The sequence below is a fragment of the Aspergillus pseudotamarii genome (genome assembly GCF_009193445.1).
Source record: "Aspergillus pseudotamarii strain CBS 117625 unplaced genomic scaffold BDV38scaffold_33, whole genome shotgun sequence".
In the NCBI taxonomy this organism is placed as follows: Eukaryota; Fungi; Ascomycota; class Eurotiomycetes; order Eurotiales; family Aspergillaceae; genus Aspergillus; species Aspergillus pseudotamarii.
In genome coordinates this window covers 62230-81736 of record NW_022475047.1, presented here as the reverse complement: position 1 = coordinate 81736, position 19507 = coordinate 62230, and the positions used below count along the sequence as shown (strand labels likewise).

Genomic DNA, 19507 nt, shown 5'->3' with positions numbered 1-19507 from the left:
CCCCCCCCAAAAAAAAAACTCAAAATCACACCATCAAAACCCACCAACCCCACGAAATAATATATAAACACCTATCTCGGCAATAACCATAAACCAAAAAGTAGCACCACGTTTAGCGGCATGATAACCACCCGAGACGAGCAAATCAGAACCCCCCCAGGCGATAACGCCCGTGCCCACGAAGATAATCGGAGACGGACTGTATCAGAGTCCCGACGCTTAGCGGCAAATGTCAGCGCTGATCGCGAACGGGCCCTAGACTAGTCTAGTAGTGAGCGACGTCTCCGTTGAACAACTAAGAGGGGCAGCGGGACGGGTTTGCACGGTATTTGGAATTGTGGCATTTCTTCCTTTTCTTTACCCCTGATGATCTTTCCAGTAGAGCATTTACTGAGAAAAGAAAGTATTATGGTAGAAAGAAAGAGATGACATAGCCGGGTTTGTAGGTCGTGTTTTATGCTGACGGCTTCTAGCGGTGTTCTGGATATGCACACTGCATAAACGATTTGGGGGCCCCTCGTGCTAGTAGAGGCGAAGCCAAGACGACTAGGGATTTAGGCTCCATGCGAGATCGCAGTCAGCGTTGACGTGGCAGGTCTAGAAGCCTTCCCCTCACTAGGATGGAGGTTTGGGTATGCAGGTTTGGGATGCGGGGGTATTCGGTGTTGTGTTGGTGTGTTTTTTTTTTTTTTTTTTTTGTTCTAGAATTGTATTATTTGAGAGGTTGTATTGACTGTCCTCGATTGGTAATTCGAATCTCAATTATATATATAAGATTCCATCTATGATCTAAGTGGAAATCTATATATTGTTTTGAGGTTCTACGGTTCTACACGCGCGGTATCGTTAAGCTATAGCATATCTTTCTCTGATCACATCGGATAGGAGCGTTTCTCCGAAGTACTATTGACATGTGAGACGGATCTGAGATATTCATGTGAGTGAGATACCTCGATCCGTCCATAATTTGCCTGTGGTTCTGCATTCGGATATGCATCGATGGACGTTCAAAACGTCCCTCCGGAACGAGATCATGCAGAGAAGGCTGGCGAATCTGACGTCTTTCCTGTGACGTAACCAGATACGGGAAAGTCTAGTAGTAGTCGGCTCAATCCTTCTCTTGAATAGCTGCAGAAACACATGCGGGCGCGACCCGCGGGGTTACTTTCCTTATTGTCATCGACAAAGGGGTTGATGTAACGTAGGGTGGGGGCGCCACAATGGCGGTGATGCTGCTCGCAATTTCCGCATCTCTAAGGTTGTGGCGTAGACCCGACTGAGTGGGAACATACTCCAGGGGTTTGTGTAGATCGTGTCGAACTATGTTGGGTATCCCTACTGGCACCCTCTCTCTTCACGGTTGGGGGATATCGTGCGTCGCCTGGAGTAAAGATGAAGCTGAGGCATGGAGCAGAATCTTCCGTCAAAGCAATTCCCCAGCATCTGGGTAGCGCAAGTCGGCGTTCTCTTCCAAGAATACCATCCACCGCTTGAGAAACCCGCTTCCTCTATTATAGAAGGCTATGTTAGCAAAGTCCCATGCAAAAAAATATTTGTGGGGGAACTCGTAGAGGGCCGAGGGGGTATCGTAGTCAAGGCGAAGAACTCACTTGCTGATGGTCTCCGAATCACCACAGACGCAAAGATGCCGTTTGGGGCGTGTCATAGCAACTAGTAGATTCGATCAGTATATATATCCAGCAGTGATAGAGGCATACATACCGTTCAGACGTCGCCTTTCTCCCAAGAAACCAACTTCATTCTCACTGTTACTTCGCACCAGGCTGACGACAACAGCCTCTTTCTCGCGACCCTGGAATCCATCCACACTGCCTAACTCGATACCCGGATACTTCTCCCGCAGCATCTGTGACAAGATAGCCAGCTGACCGTTATAAGGGGTGATGACAGCGATATCCTCCGGTTTCAACCCCGACTGCACCAGGTTGTCTACGTGCTTCGCAACAACCATTGCCTCCATTTCGTTGCTCTTACTCTCACCAAGAAGGGCCTCCTTTTGCCCGACCTCCTTATCATCCGTCTTTTCAGGGAAATCGCCTCCTTGAGTGTCCCAGAATACTAACGGCTCTTTTGTATCGTCGGTCTCCTCTACCTCGTATGGTAGGTCCTTCAGAAGACGTGCTTTTACCGCTTCGCCAGCCATCAGTTTAGACTCGTACAGCTCGTCTGACGGAAACCGCATGATTGTCTCGTGCATTCGATATTGTGTAGTTAGCATTCTTTTGATACCTTCACCATGGAGTGAAAGCAGTCGATCGAACATGGTCGTCTCGAGAGACATTTTCCCAAGAACTTCCTTGTCACCATCGTTGACAGTATCCGCCTGCCCTAACTTTGCATCTTTAGTCTTCTGAGCGGTGGACTTCACAGTTGGAGGCAATTGTAAATGATCACCCGCCAGAACAACTTTAGGTGCAGAGAGCAGAGAAATCCAACATTGCGCCTCCAAAGCTTGACTACCCTCGTCGATAATCACAACATCGAACTTCTGGTTCTTCAATTGATGCCCACCTGCCCCATGCAGAGTCGCAAGAACCACGCTGCTCTCTCTAACCAGATTATCGACGCATTTAGACTCTCGGTCCCTAAACTCCCGACGTAACTCTTTCAAATCCTGGTAAATCGCCCGCTTCTCCCTTCCAAACCTAGTCTTCCGAATACTAGCTACCTTCTGATCAATCTCCTTCCTAACATCCCTCACAATTGAGGCAGCATCGGACGTCTGCGTCAGAACCTCCAACGAATGCTCAAGGACAGACGGCAACAAACGCGCCGGATGACCAATACGCACAACAGGCACTTTCTTCGGCGCAAGTCTCTCGACAATGTTATCCACCGAGATATTCGAAGGCCCGCAAACAAGCACCTTTAATTTCCGCTGCACCATCTGCAAGATAAGCTCAATCAAGGTATGCGTCTTACCCGTACCCGGCGGCCCATGGATAAGCGCAATATCCCGCGACGCCAAAGCAAACCGAATAGCTTCCTTCTGCGAGTCATTCAACGTCGGGTCGTTGAATTCAACATCGCCCACAGCCTCATAATCCGGCGGCAGAGGCGTCGTATGTCCAAACGCAACCCGCATAAAATGCGTATGATCGGGCTCAGTCAACTTCCCCATTTTCTCCATCGTCTGCTTCATCCGTCGATACGTCACATCGTTCGCAAGCTTTATCAACCATAGCTTCTTCCCCCACAGCTCCTCGATCGCCTCGTCGTCTTCCTTGGATCGTCCCCCGCCTCCCTGTTGACCGAACGCAACCCAGACACTCCGCTCCCCGACCCGCGTAACAACGCCCTCCGGGCCCTTGGGTGGTCCTGTACCTGCTGGCTTCCCATCTTTACTCGCTTTGTCCTTTCCTAGTTTCTTCGCGGAACTCCCAATCTCATTCACCCGGACCACGTCACCCACGCGAATCCCATGCGCACCTAACCGAGGTTCTCCATCCTTCCCATCACCATCTGTATTCTTCGTATAAACAGCCGCATCGGCGCCGAATTCACCTACGACGCGGCCGCCGAGGCCGGTCCGGCATTGCGAGAGGACGATCCCCGTTAGCGCATAGCCTGTTGCTTGGAGCGTTCGTCTGGTAGAGGGTGAGACGGATGCAGCGGTGCTCGCGAGTGTGGAGGAGGAGACTTCGGCTTCGTGTTCTTGGAGAAGAAGCTGTTGCTGGGTTTGGGCGAAGAGGGGTATGGGAATTGGTGGGGGAGCCATGAGGGTTAGGTATGGTCGGTATTTATATAAACATTAGTTTCGTTGGAAAAATTGTGTATATTCTGACTCTGGAGTCAAGCTTGTCTGGTCGGATGCCGTTCCGTACAGTGTTGTGTAGAGCTTTGGGACGTTGGTTTGTGATGTTCGGAATTAAGAGCGAGCTGGTGGGGTTTTATGTCCGTGGGGGATGATTTCATAATTTGGTCTGCTTAGTCATGTGTTTACAACGTTGTAGGTAAATTTGATCAATGATTCTTGTTCGACTGGATTTAATTGGAAATATTAATTCCTTTCCGTACGATTGATGAGATCAAAATGAACATGGCCATATACATGGGCTCAGTACTTCTATCCATAACGCCCCAAAACCATGACAAATACTGGATCTAACAGCCTATATGGGAAGGATTTATACCAATGTGGAACGAAAACAAAACTCATTAACTAACTTTGAAAATACAATTGCGAACGAAAAGCAAACAACGAGTGGATAGAGTGTTCGAGAAGAAAAGAGACATTCACAAGCATATCCTCCATACTTTCTTAGTGTAGACAGCTGCGTCCCCGGAGATTAGGGTAAGCCATTGGATCTTCTCGAGGTGGCTTGTTGGTTAATGAATGTCTATCCACCGATTTCTGAGCTTGGATGACCTATGCAAGCCTGTGTAATATGGGTAAGGAACTTTGCGTCTCGAGCTCGAGTGCGCGAGGGGAATATTATGAAAAGTTTCGTTCATCTCATCTCATCATTAGACACTGGAAGACGAAATTCAAAGAATAGGCGAAAGATATGGGATAATCACGTGGTAAATAATATCAGCCAGGATCTGTTGGGCCCCAAACTGGGGTTTTATGTGTTCAGATGTTTTTGGCCAATAAATGGCATGTGGCTGGGTTTGGATCTTCCATGACATGCAAAACCCAGCACAGCCCGTTCCACGTCCTTTTCATATGAACGCTCATCCGCCAAATATACACGAAAGTCCCGGAGGCCGCGTAGGTCTACAAATGCCTTAAGAAGTTTGCGTAGGTATTTGTTCCTACTCTGAGTTGCTCCATTGCCATAGTTCTTCGTGCCAAGGTCGATGATTGTGAGGGACAGGTGAGGAATGTCAAAGTGTTCGCGGATAAAGCGGCGCAACACCGACCAAGACAGCAATGCTGCATCGTCCACCCTGTGAGCAGTTCTGGCAGGGCTTCGAAAGGTCAACGGGAACTTGAAAGTCAGGTGCCTGATCTGCATGGAGGACGACGTAGGGATATAATGCAGGAGTCTCATTATGAGCTCAGGGTCTTCATCCGTGAATGCAAAGTTGTTCTTTGAGAAAAAGACCCGACGGGCATCCTCATAGAATCCTCGGCTGACTAGAAAATAGGGAGTGGGTGAGGAGAAACAAGAACAGGTGGTGGAGAAGGCTGTTTGGCGAGCGTAGCAGAAGCACATGGCTCGCAACGGTGAGCAAGTCCCGCAACAAGTGAGGGGATAAATGGTCGGTCGTTGACGTCTGCGGTCTTGTAAAGTTACGAGGCCTTTCGGACACTCTGAAGCCATGATATAAGGATCAGGACGGTTGATTAGAAGTTGCTCAAGTATAAGAAGTTGAACCTCTTTTGGAAGTTGAAGGAATCTAAACGGAGGCCTATCTCCAAGGTTGTTGGTCAGCCGCCAGCAGGTTCGCTTGACCACAGCTCGAATGTCATTCTCCTGGTACTGATTGAGATGAATTGCACATTGGTCCAAAGAAGGGAAACAATCCATTGCGCACATCAATTTGTGCGCAACCTCTAGATCCTTAACCCTGCACTTCAGGCTGAAGTACGTGAGAGAAGGCATCTTCACCGCAGCCAAGTCACAGAAAGCGACCCACAACTTCATCATTGTGCGATGGACCCCTCCATATAGCTTGAGAAAGCGCCTATCACTAGGACCCAGGTCAATATGAAGATATTTTAAGTGGTCCACACCCCAAAGTGTCGCTTCACGGAACTTGCAAAAGTCTGCCTTCCTGTAGAGAGTAGCGCTGAATCTGTTGAGACCAAAAAACAAGGGACCAATTTCATCGCGGACGGCACGAGAGGTCTGGAACAATGCAGTGGGCAACCGAGGGTGAGTACAACCCCGGTCAACAAAGGCAGTCCATGACCCCTTAGTCTCACGCATGGAGCTGCGACTACACAAGGGTTGAAGAGTGGGGTTCCTTCGGACACACTCGCTAGTGATGTCAATCAGACAAGGGCGTAGCAATCCAGCATACTCTAGAATCTTGATCTTGGCAGTTTCTGGTAGACTAAGAAACGATGTACCCGGCTGGAATGAGAGACTCATCTCGACCTCCATAGCAGAAGGGCCACACAAAGAACATGGATTGGTTGACGGGGATTCCTCCCTGCTGAGGCTCTCCATAGAAGAACTTGGAGGGTTCAATTCATTGTACAATTGCCAAAAAGCCTGTTCATCGGGATCCAAAGTATCCATTTCGGGCCTATTGTGATTGTTTTGGCAGCACAACAGTCAGCAGGTTGCCAGGGAGTCATGAGGACGAGCAGTTGACGGTGAATAGGGATGGAGGGGTCTTACACGTAGTGAATGTGGATGTCAAAAGAGAGTCGCGTCGTAAGGAGCGCTTAATGGTTTAAGTTGATCATGAATCGCGATCAGATAGATATTCAAAAGGGAGAAAGGCAAGTTGGCTGGAGCATCACAAAGGAAAAGAGGGTAGGGAGGCAGCGAGGTTGACTACACGAGAGCAGGAAGAGTAGAGGAAGAGATTAGTCAAGAAATATTTGTCCATGTAACAAAAGTCAATAAGTTGGATGTCGGTAGTTCCCAACAGGGAAATCAAGTTGGAGCTAGAGTCTCGTGCCTGGGGCACTCAACTCACTCCCCCTCAATTTTTACTTCCACTCCGCCTTCAACACTCTCCTCCTTAGCATCGACCTTCCTGCTAGATACAAGGCCTCTGATCTCGCTTTTGCATAGTTTCGTCCCCGCGAGGTCACAATCCCCGCATTTCCTGCCTACTGGTAAGCAGACCGTCTGTCCCAGCCCGACAAGAAGCTTGTTGATCTCGTGCCATTTATCCTTTGGCAACCATGATTCCAGAGCCTTGCGAGTGTCCTCCGGTGTTTTTGTCTTGTTCCAGCCCCAGAGGTTCGTGATGCGATGAACGTGAACATCAACTCCAATACCTTCATGCTTTCCCCAAGCAGCGCTCATACAGAGATATGCCATCTTCGGACCTACTCCGGGAAGCTTCATTAACTCCTCAGCAGTCGATGGAATGTCGCCCTGGTACTGATCATGAAGAATGACAGCTGCGGCCTTGATATACTTGGTCTTGTTGTTATGGAAGCCCACCTTGCCGATCAATTCGTTCAGTCGCTCGGGGGTAACAGCCAGAATATTCTTGAGATTCAAAGTACTGTCTCTGAGGGGCTTTTCTAACTTGAATGTTTTCTCGTCTGGCTCTTCCTTGATCACACTGGTCTCTATCAGAGGAGCTTCGCCATTCCCAAGTTCAGTGTGTAACCGCTGCATCGCCACAGCCGTGACGGTGTCCTTCGTTTGGGAAGACAGCATCAGCGCAATGAGAGTCTGAAATCGTCGGTCTCGCGGAGACGAGGCTCGCCAATACAACTCGGCACACCCCATGGTATCCACCGGAGCAGTCGGGTTAGCCTCGCGCATCTTTTTGACAGTGGCGTATATCGTGTCCCAATTGGAGGGTGGCTCTACTTTGAATGAACCATCCTCTACTTTGATTTTTCGCGCAGGAACGCGGCGTGCCTTCTGTGCTACAGGCTCAGCCTTGACAGCTTTTTCAATCTTCTTCTCAGGAACCCTTGTTGAAGCTCGAGAGTTGATTTTCCGCGGTGGCGCAGTGTCTATGTTGCTTTTCTGGCGTTTCGCCGGGGGCTCCATTATATCTTCAATGTCCACCATGTTGAGAGACGAGAGAGATGATGTTTCATCATCGCTCGCAGGCGACTTCGTTTCAACATGGTCATTAGGACTTCCGTTATATGTAAGGCTGCGCAGCGCATTTAGATTGGAAGAACTACGCGTTTGCCGGCGCGCAGGAGGCGAGAGCGCCTGCAAGACTTTCTCCGTCTGCTTCGATGCTCGAGACGTTCGCATGGCGCAATATACAGGAATCTTATGTATATGTAGCTTTAAGTACGTTGTGACTTTCACATAGAATCAAGGATCGACGGAATTTTTAGGGGTTGGATAGGCTGGGTTGCCAAGCGCATCCACGCGGAGCGGACGATCGCAGAATCGCATGGGGAAGAAAGACCCACGGGACCGGTTGTTAAGCCTCGGCGCAATTCATGTCGCGGTGAGTAACCACTTAAGTTTTGCCGTGCGATTTACAGTACTTCCCCTTGCTTTTAATCCTTTTAGTCCCTGCCGACAACAGCAACGCCAAATCATTTTCAATTAAATTTCACATTCTGATTACTCCGAAAATAAACAAGCATCTCAGCGCGACAAGTTCGCGATCCACATTCCAGGTCACACCCCTCATGGCGTCATCCTCCACCATCAAACGCCTCCTCAGCGAACTGAAAAACTACACGAACAACCCGAATGAAGTGCTGCTCCACCTCGGACCCGTCGACAACGATGACCTCTTCCACTGGGAGGCAGTTCTCAAGGGTGTAAAGGGAACACCATACGAAGGTAGCAAATGACCAACCCACCTTGGCCGGCCCTCTCCGCATCGCCACTCCAGTTTCAAGTTAAAGAACCTTGACTAATGAATGACAATATAATCCAGGTGGCCTGTGGTCCCTCTCGATAGAGATCCCTCCAAATTATCCGAACGCACCGCCCACAATCCGCTTCAACACCCGAATCTCCCACCCCAATATCTCCTTCACCACCGGCGAAATCTGCCTGACGCTTCTCACAACGGAGCACTGGACTCCCGCGTATACGCTCTCGTCGACCCTGACGGAAATCCACCAGCTCCTGACGAACCCGGAACCGGACAGTCCGCTGAACGTGGATGTGGCGGTGTTATTGAGAGAAGGGGATATCCCGGCTTGGGAGAGTATCGTGCGGTATTGGACGGAAGAGGAGAGGTGGCAGGGTCATGAGTCTACTTCTTTTGCGCGGGCTTAGATTTGTTGCATGTGATTTGATTTTTAAATGAATGAGAGGAGACATGTTGGTGGTAGATGGGCGGCACCAACTTATTCCAAGTTTATATGTGTCTTTGTCCGTTTAGCTATGTCGGGATTACGATCAACCTATACATATATATATATATATATGTCTATACTACGCAGCAGATGAACCACGTCTTTTACAAGTTCCAAGAAACACAACTCCAGTAAATCTACCAATATCTCAATTGCTCAAGATCTGCAATGCAGAACAAAATCTAAATATGCACACGCTCGACAGAACCACATTTAAAGGAGTGACACCACAAACCCTAGACCCCTAACTTCAAAGGAGAGACACATGTCGGAAGAAGACGCCATTTATGCAAGGATCGTAAGCTGGCGTTAGAAAGGATAAATAACAACATAACAGTAGAATAGAATATTTTCGGAGGGAAAAGCCAAACGCCATTTATGCAGAAGAACAAGAAGAAGAAAACAATCCAGGTCAAATTTTGAAGAACATCATGTCCCGATTACAGCGCCATGGCCACGACAGCGGCACCACCGACCATGACGAAGAGTTCGCGGGTGAGATCGGTAGTAGGGGCTGCGTTATCAGTTTGCAGGCCTGGGGCGGCGCCAGTGGGAGTAGCGATGTCGGTTTCGGTGGGGTGCACGACGGTGATGGAGGTGATGGTGCTTCGTTCGCCGTTGGGGAGAGTGGTGGTACTCTTGTAGGTGGAGGTGTAGGGGGTTGTGTTCTTGGTTGTGTGTTCGGTGGTGGTGGGTTCGGGGCCGGTGGTGGTGGTTTGCATGGTGGTTGGGCCCTTGGTGGTGGTGGAGTCTGCGCTGGTGGTGGGCTTCTCGGTGGTCTTATCCGAAGTAGTCTTTTCGGAGGTGGTTGGCTTGTCGGTAGTGGTGGGCGAAGGTTGGTTGGTGGTGGTGGGTTTCTCAGTAGTCTTGTCGGAGGTGGTCTTGTCGGAGGTGGTTGGCTTCTCGCTGGTTGTAGGCTGCTCACTGGTGGTGGGCTTTTCGGTGGTCTTGTCCGAGGTTGGGGTAGGAGTTGTTGGCTTCTCGGTGGTGGTGGGCTCCGTGGTAGTGGGTTCGACGGTGGTCTTTTGAGTCGGCGTGGCCGTGGGCTCAGCTGAGGGGGTTGGTTCCGCCTGAGAAGTCGACGAGTCAGACGAGGAAGCAGAAGAAGCAGAAGAAGCCTCTGTAGTGGAAGAAGAGGAAGGAGAGGGAGCTTCAGTGGTGTGGGAGGAGGGAGCTTCCGTGGGGGAAGCGGGAGCTTCGGTGTTGGAAGAGGGAGAGGAAGCTTGAGTAGGAGAGGATGGTACTACAGCAGTGGCTGAGGGCTCTACAGCGGAAGAGCTGTTGTCCCTCTTGATTTTCAGCTGGGAGGAGAGCGAGTTATCCTCGGCACTGAGAGCGTCCACGGCTTCTTCGTCGGAGCGAAAGACGCCATGGCGGAACTTCTCGAACAAGTGAAGAGCCTTGTGGATGGATTCACCATCGATGTTCTCGAGATAGCTGTAGAAGTCGGACTTGTCGGACACGGTGCTAGCCTCGGACTCCACCTGCTCAGGGGCGGCGGTCGCAATCGCAGAGGATGCGACCAAAGAGAAGACAGCAATCTTCAAGAGACGATTCATGGTGACTGTTGGTGTCGGATGAGAGGTCGAAGTATACCTCAGATGAGTCGGGTGGTTCTTTAATAGAAAAAGAAGCTGATTGGTAGGTGGGCGGATGGGCTGATAGGCAGAAAAAGGCAAACCAGTTTGGAATGCAGTTCGTATCAATTGGAAAATGTCGGGAACCCCTTGTCGAGTCGGTTGAAACCACAAAAAAAGTAAATTTAACCAAAGAGGTGAATTAAGAACAATGGAGTGAGTGAGAGAGAGAAAAAGGATGTGGAAGAAAAAGGGAAAAAAGAGGCAAGGGTTGGACTTAACAGCGAACAAGGCCTTTTTGTTGTGTTCAAGTCAGGTTTCAAGCCTGATAATGGAACCTCATTCAGCCTTAGTCCGATCGTTAGTTCGTCGGCTTCGGATCCGCCAGAAAACTGGAAAGTAAAAAAAAAAAAAAAGAATGACAGGAAAAGAAAAAAAAAGAAAAAAAGTTTTTTCTCCAATCGAGGAACAGGCAATGTAACAAATCACATTGACAGGAACGGTGGGTCTCCCTCGTGGAAAGCCACTAGAATTAGACCTTAGAAGACTTAGGACACTAGAAATAGCAGTCCATTGCCGACTAAGAGGATACTAAGAGGATACTACTACGGACTAGTATTGTTAAAATGGTTGCCAGTGGTACCCATGGTCTGGGTACACTAAATTCAGCAGCAAGTGGCAATGCACCGGTGCGAACTTGGCTTCTCTTTAAGTATGTCAGCAAGTATGTAATTGGAATGACTTGAATAAATCTCCTCCACGTCTCCTCCAGTGGGCGACGTCAGCACTAAGCCCAGTGTATGTATGCATGAGGTAGAGAAAAAGCGATAGGTTGTGCGGTACGGTAACAACTTTCTGCACGTCCATATAAATAGCTATCAGATGCGAGGTCAAAGTCAATCATCATTCGTCCTTGCATGTCTCAGAGTTCAAGGCCACCTGGAAAAAGTAAAAAAAGGAATACGGTACAGAAAAAGGCCGAGATCCTACCGAACAACTGATACGAGAGAATGATGACACCACTCTGAGATCAGAAGACGAGAAAAGTCCCCACTTAGGTTCAAGAACTTCCATCGCTACCAAAGACTCTTTACCACAAAAGGACTCATTAGTTGTACTATAGGACGGAGGACCTCGACAACATCTGTGATCTTCTCGTATTCTGTTAGGATTATCCATCTTGGAGAAAGGGGAACGTATCGATCTCAAAAAGATAGCCGCCCCCATCTCGTCAGCCACTATTGACGAGACCATTTGATCATGATCAACACCGGTTTTCTTCATCCACCTGGAGAACAACCAACAACCCCCCCTGGTTCCTAGACACGACCTCGGTTGAGGCAAACTCAGGAAAGGTTACATCCTTTGTCAATTTTGGGTCCTCAACAGGTACAATGGAGACACACAACCACCGGAACAGGTTCTTAATCAGGAATTCAATCGATCTCCGCATTCGGAAAAGAGCCGTTCTGATTTTAGGTCCGACCGAACCGGGTGCCGGATCTGCCAAGTGTTCATCCGAAACTAGCCTGTGGCTGTGCGGTCGTTGCCATTGGTTGCCTCTGCCAACGCCCCAACAGCTTCTTGCTGTAGGGCCGGAATTTAGTTGCTAATCCTTGAAGTCACGTGTTATGGTTGCATGTCGAGAGATTTGCTGACTCATTTGGATCGGGTTTAGCTAACTATGGGGTAGTTGGTTGGTTACTAACTAACTAGTTAGTAGTCACCTCATTGCGATCTACATCCAGCATTTAGGTGCTTACCCTAGCCAAACGGAATGATTCAACCTTGAGAAAAGGGGGTTCGGATCTAAACCGAATATGGGGACGAATACAAAACAATATTAGTTAGATCGAATGGTACTTTGCTCGGGTCAAATACTTGTTTCTTTTTGTGTCGTCCTAAACAGTCGTTCGTGAAGATAATTAGTACATCTACGGAGTAGTACGTCTCTGCTCTTGCTACAACTTGCAGTTGCATTGCCCAGGTACCACCACGTGGAGGTGCAGAGTCCGATTTCAGCACCCTTCCCCCTCTTTCCGTTGACATAAAGGTTGATCACGCTATGTAAAGCTGATACTTGCATGGTTGGACCTTCCAAAATCTATATCTATAGTTTCTGTGCGACCTCGTAAGGGTCAAATATTAGATAACTCTATATAACATTTGAGAAGATCCTTTTAGAGCTAGATTTGAAGGTGTACAAGTATTGAAAGAATGTTATTACTTTGGATGAGTTCAAACCGAAAGAATTTGATATCTGATATAGTATTATCTACATCTGGACCGGCATTAAACCTTTTTCCCCATGTCCTAATAGTTACTCTTGGTAACACCTTTTGGATATGGCAAGTGTTGTGACCACCCCGGCAAAAACTGATTCTATGAAACACGAGACAAATACTCCATGCATGCAACGTGTTGATGTGTTATGAATCTCCAACACTGTGTAGCAGAATATTTGCTTTCATACAGTTTAGTCCTATGTGGCTCTCGAGTTCATATATAGTGAATCTAGATGATAGAAGTATGCATGGACGAATCTGGCCAGTATAAACAATGGCTATAGGGCCCGTGTCTTAGTACATCGTACGGGTTAAGAACATCTACCATGGAACGTGGGGCTATATGAACCGTAGGATGCATAGCTTTATCGACGCATATTGTGTTCTATCAGTTCTACGTAGATTACCCCTCATCTTCATCCTCCGCCCAAGTGTCACCGGTCAACTTCCTTTCATTTGATCCTGCACGCTACTGCTTCTCTGCCTCCTCTTCGTACTATCAGGTCATCTCTCTCCTCAGAGTCGACGAAATGACCGACAATACCTTTTTTGATGGACGGGAAGGTCGAGAGGTTCACTTTTGGGACGGGCCTTCAACATGGACCTTGACTGGACTTATCAGAGAAAAAAACAGTCAAGTAAATGCAGAGGACTACTACAAGTATGGAATTATCGGGGGCGCTTATGGCACCTTCTTGTGCAAGAATTGTATGGGCAGTACTCAATGCGCCATAATGAAAGTATTCAAGCAGTATGTTCTACCATCCAGGCCCTACGAAATTTCAAATGGCTGACAGATTCCTAGAGTTCCATTTGAGGGATCTGAGTACGCGACGGCTCAACAAAGGGGTGATCAAGCCTCTCAGAAGCTTGATTACGATATCACTAGTCAATTAGGGGCACTCAACACCCTAACAAACAAAGGCTGCCAATCCACCCCCCGTGTTGTGTCCATGAAAGTTGAGCACCAGAAGGATACGGATTCAGTACCGGGCGGCTATATCGTTTACCTCCTTTTGAGCCAAGTACCCGGACTGCAATTCAGCAAGGCGATCTTCTGGGACTTCGAGTACCCAGTGCGTGAAAAGATCCGCCAAGCGTTCAGGGCCGCCAGGATGTAAGTATCGAACGCCTTTTATCGAGATACAAATTTTGACTCTTCTTCGATCATCCAGCGATTGTGTTAGCTTAGGCGTTGTACCAGTGCTCCAAAACATAGAGCATGTCTTCTGGCATGCAGAGGAGAACAAAGCGTACGTCATAACTCCTGTTGGCAAAGAAAATGAGGCATCCTTGGGCATTGCTAACAGTAAACGCTGTCTGATAGTTACATAATTGGTTTTAGAATGAGTGAGCAGGCAAGGGAAGAGGACGTGTGGCGGGACACTCGGTGGATCGCTTGGAATATGGCCAAGCTTCGAGATGACTATCGCTGGTATAAGGAAAAGAATCCTCATCCAGACATGAGCAATTGGATACTGTGAGCCTGTTCGGGGGCGCCTGTTTTGGTTTTAGCGATAAGTTTCGAATTGACTCGGTAGTATTAGTATTCAACGGAAGTCCTTCGAGATTGAAAAAGGTACCGACCGATTTCATTAATTTTGAGTGGGTGTTTTCGAACCTGCGAACCGATCTGTGTGATGGGTCTGCTATAGATATACAATCTTCCGCCGCTCTCCGCCAAACATTGCACTCAATACTCAACATTGCTTCCCTCTGTTATAGGATTTATCCCCAAGTTATCTTGCCAACACAGAGAGTCTTCTTATGAATCTATCAGAATCTAATTTCAAGGAAAGATTGCGTGGGTGACACGTGACGGTGACTTACAAATATACTACACACGTAGTATTTGTACATGTATACATAACGTACAAGTCCATTCAAACTGATGACCTCGCAAAGGTCTCAGAATAGTCATATAGGGACGCTAATGGATGCTATTTAATACATACATTGACTTCCCAGCTGTATAGTGCATACTGCACAAGCAAACCTAAAGCTTTACGCCACCATCTGCTGTTCATACTTCCCCTGTCAAGTCCTCTCGATGACCCCAAACCACTCACCCCATCCGATAATCTTGCCTTCGATCTCTCGCGCAATTTCGTCAAAAGTCGCCATAGGGCTGAGTTTGCTTTGGTCGATAGTATGGTTAAGCGCGATGAGCTCGAAGAAATATCGGTGAGGGCCCTGGCCCCGAGCTGGTTGGGGCGCCAGATAGACCCCTCCTCCGCTGTTTGCCCCATACTTGAACCCACCGCGAAGACGATAAGGATCGTTCCTGGAGTCCGCTTCAACGAAGTCGGAACGGTGCAAACCGGTGAATACTGGCGGGATTCCATAGTAAAGTCCATGGATAACTGGTGCGGCCAGAGGTTCGTCGGGGTCTTCGCACACCAGAACGTATTCCTGCGTGTCTGCCGTGGTGATGGGCCATCGCAGCTCTGGGAAATATCCGCTACCGTTGTAGGCGTGTGCGATATCCATGCGCGAACCTGACGCGCCGAGTTCTGGGCATTCAATGAAAAATGTAGGGTAGGGATAAGCGGCGAATGCGGGCCTTCTTGTGAAGAGTTTGTCTTCGTGCCCTTTGGCCCCAGTCAGGAGGAGGGAAAGAAGACAACCGATTCCGTAATGGATGTAATGCATCTAATACGTCAGAATCTTGCTCACTTGCCATGTGAATTGTCTGGTTTACCTTAACAGATGAAGAGTATGGTGCCACTCAATCCGAAAGTTAGGGATGATTGGGGAGAGTGGGACGATAATGCTGCGAGTGTTTTGTGGGAGATTCCGGGCATGAATACAATCGAGACTATTAACTTGCAGCAAGAGTCTTACAAGGAAGGTGCTAATTTGTGGTAGCCATTTTGACTATGAGCCTCGAGGTTGAGCTCGCAGCTTCCTTTCGCATTGTGATAGTCTCAGCCCGGGTAAATCGTGTGATATATCACGATCAATTCACAAGGAATGCCATTATTCCTTTAATTTTCATAGTATCTTTCTATATTATAAATGTTTTCAGAAGAATTGGAAGTTCCATAATGATAGTAATGGCTAGACGCTTGGGCCAGCTTTAATTGTACCCATTAGTCAAAGTTTTGTCCAATGCGACGCCAATTAAGTTAGTGGTTCGACATGGCCCGACACTGCCCGTTGGCTGCTTGGCTTTTGCGGGGTGACAGAACATATGAACATTAGTATATGCTATACGAACCATATGAATGCCGAGGTACCTTATACCAACTCCACCTCTACCATACAACGTTACATCTACATCAATGATACTTTTATAAAGCCCAGGGAACCATGATATACATCAATTAACTGCCCTCTACTATCCACCTAATTCAATCCATCAACACCAACCCCGCAATCCCAACGCATCATGCCGAAACTCGAAACCCTCTGGGCCACCATCGTGACGACCTACAGCCCTACAACAATAGAATTCACAGGAACCCTCCTAATCCAAATCCTCACCTTCTGGCTCCCCTCCCTAATCTACCTGGCCCTACCCACTGTATTTCCCACCTGGTCAAGCCAGCACAAAATCCAACCGGCCCCAAAACAACCCACCAAAAAAGAAATCCACCACTGCCTAAAGATCGTCCTCCGCAACCAACTCATAACCACAACCCTCCACCTAATCCAACTAAAGCTCCTAAACAACAACACCTCCTCCTATACCCTCACCCCAACCTTCCCAAGTCTCCCAATCCTAGCCCGCGACTTCATCCTCAGCCTGCTCGCCCGCGAAGCCCTCTTTTACTACGCGCACCGCTTCCTCCACCGGCCCTTCTTCTACGTCCGCATCCACAAACAGCACCACAAGTTCACGGCCCCCATTGCTCTCGCCGCGCAGTTCGCTCACCCCATCGAACAGATCTTCGCTAATGCGCTGCCTATTTCCCTGCCGCCGCAGTTGTTGGGTAGTCATGTGTTAACTTTTTGGGTGTTTTTGGGGTATGAGTTGTTTGTGACGGCGACTGTGCATAGTGGGTTTGATTTCTTCGGTGGGAAGGCGAAGATGCATGATTTGCATCATGAGAAGTTTAATTTGAATTATGGGAGTATTGGGTTGTTGGATTGGGTGCATGGGACTGATCGATTGGAGAAGAGGAGGGCTTAATTTATTGTGTGTTCCATTGATTAATTGATTTAGCTGGTGTGAGGTGAGATGTGGGTTGGTGGTGATGTACGTGGGTGCCAGATTGATTGTATATAAATATGTACCGTGTAGGACGGTTTGAGGGTGGGTGTATGTATATTCTACAAGATAGAGACGGAGCAATTGTTGTGTGAAGGTAGTGTTGAGGATTAATTCAATCTGTACGGGGTGGATGCGTGCCTAGTAGATAGCGGATTAATCTTGATATATCAATTCGCCTGTGCTTCTCGTAAGCTGAGAGATATATATCATTGCGCTCTGTGGAGAGGAAAGGTGATTGGGGAAATTGCTTACATGGAAAACAAAAGAGAGAGTGGGAATTAAAAAGAATGATATTGTCCAAACACATGTACACAGTGGAATTGAGATAGAAAGAACGATTTATAAAAAGGAGCTAAAGTAAGTGAATAAGTAAGTCGTACTGAAAATCAAAAAGATAAAAAAAAAAAGATATTCCGGTGCGGGGAATCGAACCCCGATCTCCTGTGTGAAAGACAGGTATGATAGCCGTTACACTACACCGGATCTTGTTGAGAGAATGTTCTCTTTTACTAATTATAATTTAACATACATAACTAACAAAATTACCTGAAGCCATCCCGCTCCTCTCAACCGAGCACAAGTCCAGACTTGCGCCCATTGCGGATCTAGAACTCCGCTCGCGGTCGCACAAATTTCCAAGCCGTGATTCTGGATCCGGGTCTATGGGGTTCCGTTTCTTGTTCGACAGAATAAGAGATTCCGGAAATGAAAACTATACAAAAGTCTTGACTACGGGGAGTGAGTGGATATATTGTGATCATCGATGTGATGGAGTCTTGTTTCTTGTTTATCTCTTGTTGTGTCTCTAGTCAAGGCTTGTTTCGACAGTGCAATTATTGAGTGGATGGATAGGGGGTGGGAATATATATAGTGGTTGGGGGCCAAACAGTTTATTTTCTTCTTGTTCTTTTTGTGCAGAATTATGTGTCCTTCGTACTCTGAAACCGTTACTCTTCAAGTCATAGTGTTTGTTCTCATTACTTTATCAAATCATACTCCGTATCCGTACCGAGTATGGAAATCCGAAAAAATCGAGCGATGTGAAACATACCTGACGCCCCGGAACTCTGGTACGGTTTTGGGTGTGTGTGCCTGGGGACTTCAATGTCGGGTACAGTTCCGCATTGTTGATTGAGGAAAGTGGCTCGAGAAACGCCGACGGAACCGGATTCGCCACTGCGGGCGGTCCCCTGGCCATGGACCATGGGCGGAGACCTATTTTTGGCGAGGTGATAACCACAATTGCCATTGGATAGAGAGATAGATGATGTGGGCGGTTCATTATAATTATGGTCATTGCTTTTGATTAAGCAATTTGATCTCGTTTAGACAGTCTGGCGATGCTTGATTTCCTACGTTGGTTTCTGAGTGATAGAGATCTGGACTGGCTTCGAGACACACTCGTACGCTTATCGTCTGGTTGAGAAACAATTCTTCTGCCTGTATGTGCTGGCGTGTCTCAGATGAAAACCACATGCAAACTCAAATGTACTGTCGACTATTAATAGTCGGAGGGGCAGGTGCTGCAATCTGACGCCACAAAATATGCCATGACAAAGCCATCCATATTCTGTCATTGAGGAGAGTGGCAGGTTGGAATGCGATGACGGATGGGTTGATTTAAAGTGGCATACGGATAGGATAATATAATGTCCAAGGGCAAGAGGAGAGAGGGGACCAAACCCCCTATCTTCCTTGTTCATGTTAGCATGGTGTGACAATCCTTGGGTCAATTGAAGGGATCTTCACGCTCATCAACCTGGGACGGAAGGTGAGAGTGTTTATCCTGGGAATTGACTCGTTTATCCCGTGCGGTAGAGTTTAGTCATGGGGAGAAGACAAGACCTCTGTTGTCTTGAGGACTGTTACGATTACTTCTTTCGTCGACCTGTTTTTTTTTTTTTTTTTTTTATTTACTTATTATTATTATTATTATTATTATTTTTTTTTAATAAAAAGGAAAAAGTAAATTAATGGACCTATTTATTTTTTTCTTGTGTATCCGTACCCAGTGTAAACAAATCATAGATCACAATTGCAGTTTGTTGTGCAGTCTGGAATCAGGGTGGGAGCAGGGATCAGCCAACCAAGAGGTCAGGGTCTCAGGGATTTCGATGGGTCCAGACCCACTGACCAGACCAAACAATTCCCCACCGCGGCAAGCCATCTACATTCCACTTCCTTCACTTGTCCTGTCCTTCCTTCTGTGCTTCCATGTGTGTCCACTTCGCCGTTAATGATTGATTGAACCGGGGCAAGTCCCTCAGCTTGAGTGGAAGAGGGATAGCCACTCAGAGCCCCCGATGGGGGGTAATTTGGGGCAATTAGCGACACACACCCTTTGACCCTGGGCCGATCCCCTCCATTCCTGGGACCAGTGGGAGATCTCAGTGAGCATTAATCTCAAGGGTTTCAGGGCGGATGACGAATGCTTCGGCCGTTAGCGGCGGTTGATCCAGCTTGGCTTTTGTATGTAACTTAC

At 47.8% G+C, this 19507-nt stretch overlaps 8 protein-coding genes and 1 non-coding gene across 9 annotated transcripts; 3 read left to right on the top strand and 6 right to left on the bottom strand.

Annotated features, from left to right (window-relative positions):
- Positions 1-971: 971 nt before the first annotated feature.
- On the bottom strand, positions 972-3837 carry BDV38DRAFT_249249 (putative DNA helicase). The gene is made up of 3 exons (XM_032054816.1): positions 1723-3837; positions 1611-1671; positions 972-1508 (listed from the first exon to the last, which is right to left on the bottom strand). Exons 1-3 carry the CDS (start codon positions 3737-3739, stop codon positions 1424-1426), a joined length of 2163 nt encoding a protein of 720 aa, XP_031912620.1. The 5' UTR covers positions 3740-3837; the 3' UTR covers positions 972-1423.
- A 425-nt stretch (positions 3838-4262) lies between these two features.
- On the bottom strand, positions 4263-6486 carry BDV38DRAFT_109699 (uncharacterized protein). Its single transcript, XM_032050956.1, has one exon. It carries the CDS (start codon positions 6213-6215, stop codon positions 4590-4592), a length of 1626 nt encoding a protein of 541 aa, XP_031912619.1. The 5' UTR covers positions 6216-6486; the 3' UTR covers positions 4263-4589.
- On the bottom strand, positions 6417-8017 carry BDV38DRAFT_109667 (endonuclease III domain-containing protein). The gene has a single exon (XM_032050953.1). It carries the CDS (start codon positions 7875-7877, stop codon positions 6618-6620), a length of 1260 nt encoding a protein of 419 aa, XP_031912618.1. The 5' UTR covers positions 7878-8017; the 3' UTR covers positions 6417-6617.
- A 1-nt stretch (position 8018) lies between these two features.
- Positions 8019-9063, top strand: pex4 (putative ubiquitin conjugating enzyme (UbcJ)). Its single transcript, XM_032050955.1, has 2 exons — positions 8019-8423; positions 8521-9063. Exons 1-2 carry the CDS (start codon positions 8267-8269, stop codon positions 8865-8867), a joined length of 504 nt encoding a protein of 167 aa, XP_031912617.1. The 5' UTR covers positions 8019-8266; the 3' UTR covers positions 8868-9063.
- A 1-nt stretch (position 9064) lies between these two features.
- Positions 9065-11118, bottom strand: BDV38DRAFT_109670 (putative GPI anchored cell wall protein (Dan4)). The gene has a single exon (XM_032050954.1). The coding sequence runs from the start codon at positions 10504-10506 to the stop codon at positions 9388-9390; it is 1119 nt and encodes a 372-aa protein (XP_031912616.1). The 5' UTR covers positions 10507-11118; the 3' UTR covers positions 9065-9387.
- Positions 11119-13339: 2221 nt separating this feature from the next.
- On the top strand, positions 13340-14293 carry BDV38DRAFT_283767 (uncharacterized protein; the record flags this gene model as incomplete). Its single annotated transcript, XM_032060103.1, has 4 exons — positions 13340-13560; positions 13615-13926; positions 13985-14062; positions 14137-14293. 4 exons carry the CDS (start codon positions 13340-13342, stop codon positions 14291-14293), a joined length of 768 nt encoding a protein of 255 aa, XP_031912615.1.
- Positions 14294-14692: 399 nt separating this feature from the next.
- On the bottom strand, positions 14693-15653 carry BDV38DRAFT_293759 (YbhB/YbcL family Raf kinase inhibitor-like protein; the record flags this gene model as incomplete). The annotated part of the gene is made up of 2 exons (XM_032062325.1): positions 14879-15653; positions 14693-14739 (listed from the first exon to the last, which is right to left on the bottom strand). The coding sequence occupies exons 1-2, from the start codon at positions 15459-15461 to the stop codon at positions 14693-14695; spliced, it is 630 nt and encodes a 209-aa protein (XP_031912614.1). The 5' UTR covers positions 15462-15653.
- Positions 15654-16085: 432 nt separating this feature from the next.
- Positions 16086-16944, top strand: BDV38DRAFT_293757 (sterol desaturase family protein; the record flags this gene model as incomplete). Its single annotated transcript, XM_032062324.1, has 1 exon — positions 16086-16944. Exon 1 carries the CDS (start codon positions 16201-16203, stop codon positions 16942-16944), a length of 744 nt encoding a protein of 247 aa, XP_031912613.1. The 5' UTR covers positions 16086-16200.
- Positions 16945-17436: 492 nt separating this feature from the next.
- Positions 17437-17508, bottom strand: BDV38DRAFT_t150. Its single transcript has one exon. It is a non-coding gene; the product is annotated as a tRNA-Glu (tRNA).
- Between the last annotated feature and the right edge of the window lie 1999 nt (positions 17509-19507).

What these genes read in the sequence shown, in the direction of transcription:
- BDV38DRAFT_249249 (XM_032054816.1), bottom strand. Translation starts at nt 3,739, where the DNA reads ATGGCTCCCCCACCAATTCCCATACCCCTCTTCGCCCAAACCCAGCAA. An exon ending in AGAAAGGCGACGTCTGAACG is followed by an intron (nt 1,672 to 1,722) that starts GTATGTATGCCT and finishes CGAATCTACTAG; the next exon opens with TTGCTATGACACGCCCCAAA. An exon ending in GATTCGGAGACCATCAGCAA is followed by an intron (nt 1,509 to 1,610) that starts GTGAGTTCTTCG and finishes CTTCTATAATAG; the next exon opens with AGGAAGCGGGTTTCTCAAGC.
- BDV38DRAFT_109699 (XM_032050956.1), bottom strand. Translation starts at nt 6,215, where the DNA reads ATGGATACTTTGGATCCCGATGAACAGGCTTTTTGGCAATTGTACAAT.
- BDV38DRAFT_109667 (XM_032050953.1), bottom strand. Translation starts at nt 7,877, where the DNA reads ATGCGAACGTCTCGAGCATCGAAGCAGACGGAGAAAGTCTTGCAGGCG.
- pex4 (XM_032050955.1), top strand. Translation starts at nt 8,267, where the DNA reads ATGGCGTCATCCTCCACCATCAAACGCCTCCTCAGCGAACTGAAAAAC. An exon ending in AAAGGGAACACCATACGAAG is followed by an intron (nt 8,424 to 8,520) that starts GTAGCAAATGAC and finishes AATATAATCCAG; the next exon opens with GTGGCCTGTGGTCCCTCTCG.
- BDV38DRAFT_109670 (XM_032050954.1), bottom strand. Translation starts at nt 10,506, where the DNA reads ATGAATCGTCTCTTGAAGATTGCTGTCTTCTCTTTGGTCGCATCCTCT.